Consider the following 9,791-nt stretch of genomic DNA (forward strand, 5'->3'; position numbering starts at 1 on the left):
CTTCAGCGGCTTCGTGAGCGATAGCTAGGGGTAATTACCCCAGGTTAAAAGAAAGAAAGAAAGAAAAAGAAAAAGAATTGGACGAGCATTGCAGAACTGGTAAATTGGCGCCTTTGTTGTGCCGCCGTATCAAATCCGCCTCCCCGGGCGAGTAACCGACTTTGTCCTTGGCTTCTGTACCGCTTGGCCCTCTGTCGATCGCAAGCTTCGGCATAATTTCTCTAGATTAATACCTAAAAGAAAAATATTATATGATGCATACAAGTATCACTCCTCTTCGGGATGTCAATTATTCCCCAGCCCCCGTCTACTGAAAATCCATAAAGATGATATTTATGTATATACAAGTGTTGCTCTCCCCCGCCGAAAGAGAACCATCGCACCAGTTCCCCCAGGATGTGTCAGGGATGAACAACAGGCGAAGCTGGTTCTCATCCCCACCACCATCACCTATATCACGAGAACTTTATAATTTATAGGAATCAATTAATAGATTTACCAAGATTATATTAATTATAAGATTATTGCAGAAAGATAATTTGATACGCGGCCTCCAGGAACGACCCGATCAGGCAATGGGGAGCCATTGTTTACATCCAAGTTATTTGTTTGTTTGTTTGTTACTGGGATGCTAATTATTGCTATCAGCAATAATCTATACCAGGGAGGCATGGTCGAACAAACGCACAGGCACAGACGCGGATAAATGACCAGGGTGTGCGCAGAGACGCACGGGCAAGCGTATACCCAGATGCTCTGACAAATACGCCTGCATTCACATACACATGAACGCACATACGCACGAATTGAGACACGAACGATGCACCCATGTATAACATAAATGCACGCATATAAAAAAAAAACGCATGCGCAGACATATCCGTGCATAGATTCATGGGCTATCATGCTTGCCTCGACACGCACGCTGTGGTGCACGGGCAGAGAGACGCTCACGCACCAACGCACGAACTGGCGGAGGGGGAGAGAGACACACACACGCACACTAAGAGAGTCATTATTCACGAGGGCCGTGTCCCCGGGGCTAAGGGATTGGCTGGTCCCATGCCTCTCTCTTGGACGGGTAAAAATACCCTACACAAAGCCTCTCCATTAATTCCAGTAAAAGAGAAGAGAAAAAAAAATAATTGAAAAGGAAAATCGGAAGCCCAGACAATCCATCGCTGCCTATTGCTGCTGTTGTGTTGGCAACCCTTACCAAATTGGCCGTCCGCCATTTTATTTATTGCGCTGTGGCGGATGAGCGCGAGGTCCTCTGCGCACTGCTGCCGCTTCGCTGTGCGCACAGCCTCCTCGCATCGGTCCGGGAACGCTCCTGGTCCCTGATTTACGCGTAGTACGGTCCCGCGGTGGGTAGACCCTCGAGAGTTCGACTGGGTTACGCTTCGGTGAAATGACTTTCAAAGTACCAGATGGTGTGATGTGTACGTGAGATCCGAACCGAACACTACAAAACCAGTGGCGGCAGGAGTTGATGGAGGGCAGCAACAGCAGAAACACGGTGGAGTAAGGCGGCTCAAGCGGCCAGACGCCACTGATGGACAGGAGGCTTCGATTCCAAAGGGTTCATAATGAGAGGAAGCCTTACGGACCATCGGATCCAATCTGGGCCAGGAGAGAAGGGTGGTGGACGGAGGAGGAGCAGGAGGATGGGGTTGGGGAGGAGGTCGAATACTGATCCTTCTTTTGTTACGCGAAGATGAGCTGTGGATTTGCCTTCAGTAGAAAAAATGATTCACGTCGGTGTGTTGAGCTAACGTACTGCAGACCTGATGCTATCGTAGGCACGGAAATGTTTTCGGAAGGCTGCGAGTGGAACGAATACTGGATCTCCTTTTTTTTTTTTTTTTTTGCAGCTGAGCTCAGTCTTAGAGCGCCGTACGCACTCCCCGATCTCTCTCTCTCTCTCTCTCTCTCTCTCTCTCTCTCTCTCTCTCTCTCTCTCTCTCTCTCTCTCTCTCTCTCTCTCTCACCTCCTCCTCTTTTGTCTATTGACTTAATCTACGCGCATCAGATTTATGTTATTGTCCATTTGTTCAATAATTCAATACTTATAGTCGAGTGTATACAAGCAAGGAGGACATAAATTGTTGCCTGATTGTAACACATGTTGCGTTATATGTAGCCGGAGAGTCGGGCTCCCCGCGCTCAGCATTTGTTTTGCCACGGAATTTATGAGAGCGAAAGCCATGTTGCATATTGTCCGCCTTGCATTTCCAATGGTCACTCGCTTGTTTATTTTTTTTTTTTTTCATTATTATTGGCAGGGATCGGACTTGTTATATTAAATTTGTCGATTTATCTACTTCTAGCGTCGGTCAAGTGTTCAGTGAGTGTATAAAGAGTGTATGAACACGGCCGAGTATGCCTAACATTCACAATTATCATACATCAGGTAGGGGGTAGGGAAGGGACTTGAATCCCGGTGTCTATGGTGTATCGAGCGCTGGGCTGGGGCTGGGACTGGGGTGGGCTAGGCAGGGATGGATCCACGACGCATCACAAAACAAAAAAACACAAACAGCAAGACCCTCATTGTCCGAAGGGGTAGGCCAGAAATAATGTTTATAAATAGACCCCTTAACGGAAAAGAAAGAGTACGTCGTAAAGAACGATGAGACAAGGGAGACCCAGTGAAGTAGGAGAGTCTCTTATGGTGAAGTTCTCAAGAACGTTATGAAGGAAGAGACAATAGAAGGTTTCGACTTGACTCGACCATTAGGTTCGAAGCACAATGGGTAGATGATAGGGTTTAGGGGGGATGAGGGAGGGAGAGGGGAATGCCTTTACCTTTCAATATTTCACAATGCATCTGGTGAGGAATTTTCCCTTCCAGACGGTGTGTGGGCTGCGTTTTGCAAATCGCTGCCCCACCGGAGATCCGAGTCAGACGATGGGTATATACCTTGGCAACAGTGACTGGAAGAGGTGGCAGCAGAAGCCAGAACCCCCCAACAGTGTACTGCAGTCCCGAGACCTCCTCCCTCCCTCAATACTTCACTTGTACTGGACAATAATTTTGTCATGTTCTTGGTTGGCTCTGAAAGATAATTTTCCAGACTATATTCCAATCCAATATTTTCCCTACAAAAAAAAAAAAAATATCAAACTTTATTATACTCTTATATTTTTTGATTTCGCATATATTTTTCTGTCCGGAAATACTGAATAAGAGAACAATACATCTATTTACCCTTACATCCATATATGAAAGCACTGCTCTGAGGCTCTGCTACCCTAGCGCTCAAACAACAAACACACCCCCACACACACACGTTATAAATTAGGCCCACACACTGAAAGACCACAGAAGGCATTGGCTCTCGGTGTGCATTCAGAAGTAATTCCCTGTTGGCACGACAGGCATGTAAGACATTATTACCCACCATCAATGAAATCAAGAGACGCCATAATTACAACATGGGTTAAGAGTGTAAACGTCCAGGACCCGAGAGTGTTCACGTCCCGGCCTACCGGTGTTGGGAGCACGACTGAACCCGCGAGAGAGGCGAACTTCATGAATTGGCCAGACAAGCATCCACACGATGTGCACCTCACGTGCCGGGTTGGAGAAAGGTCACGCCAGGCCTACGGGGCCACGGCCTCGGAACTGGTGCAGCTTGGTCCACGATACTGACGCGGGGAGGCAGAGAAGAGCCTCCGACACCCAGCGATAAGATAATGTACTCTTAATGTATAACCGCTGCAGGCACACTGGGACTTCGTAAACGTTGAGCCCTCTCCGACGTACTACCCAGCCCCAACACTGTGTGGGTATTATGCCTATTAAGCCACAGAGTATCTAAATATGGCACTGGCGGCGGCTCCTCCCCAATATTTTTCTCCCACCGAGGGAAAACCAGTTCCTACTTTACCCTTCTCGATCCTTCGTACACTGCCTAATGATTCTAGGTGATGGCGGGTCAGCCGGCGGTTTGTTGTAGGGGTAATTACTGGTCAGATGGGAGGTGGGGAGAGCTGGGCTAGCAATTTCCACCAGTGGGGTCAGGTTTAGAACGTCTGACCACAAGAAGCCTAAGTGATGCTGTTTACTCTGGTAATTGGTGTATCATTGTCGAGACTCCCAGAGCCAGGTAGGACGGACTGGGTCTGGTTTAGGTGGCATGTACGGGAAGAAAAGTTATGTACGATAAGTAGCGTGTAGGATAAGTGGCCAGAAATTTACCAAATCTTCTTCTCAGAAGTGACCAGCAACGCCGGGGTCTCGGGGTGAAGGTTCCTCATCAGCTATGCTCAAGTTAAACAGTGAAGATGCTGATATTGCATCACGCGGGAGGGTTCCATTTTTTATGTGATGCTAGTAACAGCAATGCACCCAAGACCCTCAGAAACAGCTGGATACCTCGTTGCATATAACTAGTGCAGTAAAGCAGGTCTTCAGATATCTTCGCTCAGGCGCATATTCTCAAGCTCAGTCTTCCCTGTTGCTTTTCGCCACCAGGAGGAGCCTCGTAAAATCCCTCCGCATTTTTACGCGCTTGAAGAGGAAATTGTGATTTGAGAGGATTAAACGATGCCATGTGAAAATTAACAAGTGCTCAGAAAAATTATATCGCCAGGGGAGGAGGAGGAACAGGAGGAGGAGGAAAGCAGCCACCTCGCTCACCACAGAAACGATAAAAAGAACTGCCAACTGCGGGGGGGTTCTTGGTGAGCAGGTGGTGGATGTGGCCGGTCTCCAGGCCAGTGCCTGTGACTGCTCATCCGTCAAAGGGCGGCGAGGACATGACCGAGGACAAGTTAGGGACCACAGGGTATCATTTGGGCAGGACCCCCTCTGTCATTTGGCCCGTCGTTGGTGCCCTCTCGATTAGGAAAACACACACACACACACACACACACACACACACACACACACACACACACAGCGTCCCTCCTGCCCACCTTCGCCCGACTCTCTTATAACTGGCCGTTTCTTAGTAATGTTCCCTGACTGTACCCGTGTCCCCTAGCAAGATACTTCCACTATTCCTTCAAAACGAGGTTAGGATATCGAACATAAATTCTAAAATAATCAAATTTGTGATCGTGATGAATTTAAACATTGAATTTGTGATCGTGATGAATTTTAACATAAAATTTGTGATCGTGATGAATTTTATTAAATTTGTGACTGTGATGAATTTTAACACTAAATTTGTGACCGTGATGAATTTTAACATTAAATTTGTGACCGTGATGAATTTTAACATTAAATTTGTGACCGTAATGAATTTTAACATTAAATTTGTGACTGATTTCAAGACAGAGTCTCCTTTTATGCCATTGCGTTCTGCCACAGTTTGCACAAGCTGGGCGTTTTCCTCTTAAAAATATGTGAGGTTTTGTTCCCCCCCAAAAAAAAGAACATTACGGTTATTACATGGAATTATGGGGTATATGATTTTTTCTCCACTTTTTTCTTAAATGTATGGAGAGAGTTACAGCTTTTGAAACATGTATTTTCTGATGGTTTATGACTGTTAAATGCACTATTTTATGAAACACACAGGCACGATTCTGTATATCTATGAGGACTTGTGTTGCAACGATTTTCAAGGGGCCTATTTTCTTGCTGAATCATAAGAATGTAATCATATTCCTTTAATTTTCTTACTTACGCACAAGAAAGATTATCTTGTGACAACCTTTTACATTTTCTACCCTGTGACGTTATGTTTAACGTTTAATAATTGAGGCAACAGCAACAGACCCAACGGTGTTGTGTCTAGGTCTTAATCTACGTGGAAGACAGAGCATTAAATGGCCATCATTCTTGTGTTTACAGTGCTGGGAGAACTGCGAGCTGCTGACTACCAACTTCCCCATCTGGAGCATCACCTGCAGCCAGCGAGACATATGTGTGAGTACCTCCTGTGGATAACCTGCCTTGATCACCGAGCTGGTTATTCCTTTTGTGGCCGCATGCAGTATTAGTCTGTGAGCATAAAGCTGCTCCTGTGAGGCAAGCTGCGTAAGGGGTCCGGGGATGGTGGTGTGGGTTTCTTCTCTTGATTACATGTCCCGGGATTTCCTTTTGGGAGTGATGAGCTTATATAAGAGAACAGGGAACAAACAGTCGCCTGCTTGCCCGCGTCAGCACCTCCGCTGGGCGTGTCGGGGTCTTTCTCTTCCTTATTACCTGTCTAGCTCTTGGACCGCAGGACGCTCGCAGTGCTGAGTGTGTTGGTGTTTGTACAACTGTACTTCACTTGGTCAGATGATGATGATGATGTGATACATAACTGCCAACGTAAGATATGCAGAACGGATGAACGCTTATGCATATCGGGGTCAAGTTTTCCACCCTTTGATATAAGCACTTTATATTCTTATGTATTTTATACGACTGAGTTATCATTTTCCAAGTACTGTGTTGTGTAGTCTTCTTGGTTGTCGGCACCGTGAACTAACTCGCATATTCCTCCATCCTTACAGGGAGCGGGATGCGAGGCGGCATGTGCTTTCCACTCCTCCCACCCGAAGACCGTGGTTCCGCTCAGCGAACACAACTCTCGCCTCACCCTTGTCTTCAGTGGCTCCGCTGCCCAGTGGACGCTCACCTGGGGCCGCGACGCCCCAAGGGAACATGTTGTCTTCGCCCTCTTCACCCGTACCCCTGGCAAGTCTTGGGACCTCCGCCTTCAAACGGCCGACTTCGGCGCTGCTCTGGACGACCTGCCGAGCGGGTCAAACATGAAGCTTGTGGCTGTGGCGGAGTCTGGCGTTCTTTCAGTCATCATCACGCCCTACGCGCCACCCACCCACCCTAAGGGCATCATGAAACCCGCCCTCGGCATGTCCCGCTCCCATGCCTCCGCTGAGCGTCTCGAGACCAACGGCATAGAGGTGGGAGCGGAAGAGATGTGGCCTCTACTGCACGAGACCGAGGTAGAGGACTCTGGTCTGGTGGCCGCCCGCGTTTGGTGGGCGCCTCAGAGCCCCCGTGGTGGCGACTACCTGGTCACCTGGGAGGTCGAGGGGGGAGGGCTCAAGGGCCACCTGTACACTGACCTGCCCGAGGTTGACCTAACACTCTGGCCCGAAACCGTCTACCACGTACAAGTTGAGTTGGTCACTGGCCCTCTCGGGGAAGCCGTGCAATCAGCGCAGCTGACCCTCGATACTCACAACATCACCCTGGCCGCCCATGCCCGCCAGAACGAGATCACGCCCACGCTGCCCCTCGTCCACAAGGCTGTGACCCCCGTGCCGTTGGAGGTCGTGCTAGGTGTGGGCGCCGGCGTACTAGCGGCTCTCTTGGTGGTGGTGGTGCTGGTGTGGAGGCGGAAACAGACCTCTGGACTCACCTATGACACCACATCCGCCTCCTCCGCTAAGTGGGGTGCATGGAAGCGCACTCTCTCTGACCTGACACTGGACGAATCTTTGGTCGTCAAGAACCACAAGGTCCCAGAGTCCAACCCCGGCTTCTCCACGCCTGCCCGCTCACCCCACCCGCCCGTCTTCACCCTGGCGATGCCCCCGCACTCCTCTTCCTCGGCCCTGATGACCCTGGCACGCCCCACCCACTCCCACGTGAATCTCTACAGCGTGGTGCCACCTCTCTCAGACTCCCGGAACCAGGTCTCCAACATCTAAAGACTCCAGCGGTCAAGGTCCGAGGCAGCCACCAGCAAGCGCCACATCTCGATAACAAAATCCTGTGTTTGTGCCAAGGCGAACTGAAGTTGTGTGTGCCAACCTGAACTTACAGCAGAGGTACAAAGCTACCAAGTGCTAGTGCCAATACTGTGCAGCAGGAAGATGTGTGTGCGACAGTCTAGGCGGTCTGCTAAGTCCTCTAGCCAAATTATATATATATATATATATATATATATATATATATATATATGTGTAAACCTCTCCTATTCTCAAGTGTCCGTTGGGAAAATATTTAGTCATGTCTTATTTTTTTTTATCATATTGGAAGCCAAAGTTCCTATATTCAAGTAAGGAGGACCTCGAACGATCTATGGCAGATAGGGGGGAAAAATATTAATTCTGATGCTTATTTTCCTGCAGTATTTATGCAGTCCAATTCTCGTCATTATATACACCTTATCTCTGCACGTTTCTTGGTCCTCCCAGCTATGTGCCTGAGCGAGTGAGAATCATTATTACCCGTATATACTGTACATATCTTCCATTCATTCTGTATATAAGAAACCAAAGAGTCAGTGTGTGCAAGTGAGTGTGGAACAGGAACAATGTCACTGAACTACTGAAGCATTTAGAGTATATATATATATATATATATATATATATATATATATATATATATATATATATATATATATATATACACGAGCAGCTCAGTCTGGGTTACTGAAATGAAACCCCGATACAGTACTGCTCGTGTGCATTATAAACGAGGCTTCGAACCTGAGTGTGCACTACGTGGATGTGAGCGACCGATCCGAGACGGTGAATGAGCCAGTTTGAGTGAACCAGCAGCGAGCTGTGTGGTGAGTAAGCACGCTTCATTTAATCATTTCGAAGGTCTTCCATTGAATTAATATTTCATTATTTACTTCTAAGTCAGCGAGTGTCATGTCCCTGTTATTTCCCCCAATGTTGTTGGCCATGTATTGCATGTGTATATATTGTAATTAATCATACCTTGTACATAGCTTCTTTTTTTTTTTACGAATAAATTCACTTTGATAACACCACCGTTGTTTCCATAAACGCAACAAATCCTGCACGAACATCTCCCTTTTTTTTTTTTCTTTTTAAATAAATGACCTGAAGATTTTTCTGTAATTTTGTCACTTCCTGGAGGGGAGGGGGGCACGTCCGCGGCAGCACACGCCCTGCTGCACACTGGGAACGTCCAGTGTTGCCTCAAGGTTAAGGATGGGTTCAACGACAGTTTCCACGTCAGCATGAACTAGTGGGGGGACACTCGCAGGCGCGCGCGTGTGTTCCCCCAGCACGCGGTTCCTCTACGCCTGCCTGCCTGCCTGCTTGCGACCGGTGTCGAAGTCGCTTTTGGAAACACCTGAGCGACGTGTAACTTAACAGAAGGCACCTCTGTGACCCGCGAAGTCAACAGTCATCGAAGTAAGACGAGACACGTAATCTCAAAGTCGATAGTCTGCCTCGAGCCAATATGATGGCGTTCATAAAAGTGAGTCAGTTCAAAAGAACAAGGCTAAATACAGAGCAAAGACTATTCTCGAGTGTACAGATGAACACTGGTTATGGCAGTACACCATTAAACAGGACCTATACCTCAAAGACACAAACAAGTTCGAGTCGATTTCTATTCGGTCATCGATGCAGTAAACCGTAAGCTGATGATGTTCGAGCAACAGCTCTTCTTACGCTGCGACTCTGGAGGAGGGATTGAAGTGGTTATCAGCTGAGTCAAGTGGCGATCATCCGCCTGATGGTCACTAAAGATGTCAGATTACTACGGACACAACAAACGTACAAGATTAATCAATACTGAGAGGCTGCGTCCGATAACAGCAAGCGCAGGTGTTCAAATTACTCGACATATATATATATATATATATATATATATATATATATATATATATATATATATATATATATATATATATACATTATATATATATATATATATATATATATATATATATATATATATATATATATATATATATATATATATTACTGTGACTTGATGCTACCACCTCTTCAAGGCGGGAAAGGTGAGTTTAAACACAAAAAAAATGACAAACGACCCCAACAGAGGGACAGCAGTCTACTGCCTTGTTCCAGCAGGGATCCTATAGCACCTC

General features: G+C 47.1%; 1 protein-coding gene across 1 annotated transcript in view; it reads left to right on the forward strand.

Annotated features, from left to right (window-relative positions):
• The window catches only part of fend (forked end), a 31,213-nt gene extending 22,461 nt beyond the window's left edge, over positions 1-8,752 (forward strand). The window contains exons 3-4 of the mRNA XM_071683922.1: positions 5,807-5,881; positions 6,457-8,752. Of these exons, the coding sequence (XP_071540023.1) occupies positions 5,807-5,881; positions 6,457-7,620 (1,239 nt within the window). The 3' untranslated portion in view covers positions 7,621-8,752. The remainder of the gene's footprint in view (positions 1-5,806; positions 5,882-6,456) is intronic.
• Positions 8,753-9,791: the final 1,039 nt, after the last annotated feature.

This window comes from Panulirus ornatus, chromosome 37 (assembly GCF_036320965.1).
Source record: "Panulirus ornatus isolate Po-2019 chromosome 37, ASM3632096v1, whole genome shotgun sequence".
NCBI lineage: Eukaryota > Metazoa > Arthropoda > Malacostraca > Decapoda > Palinuridae > Panulirus > Panulirus ornatus.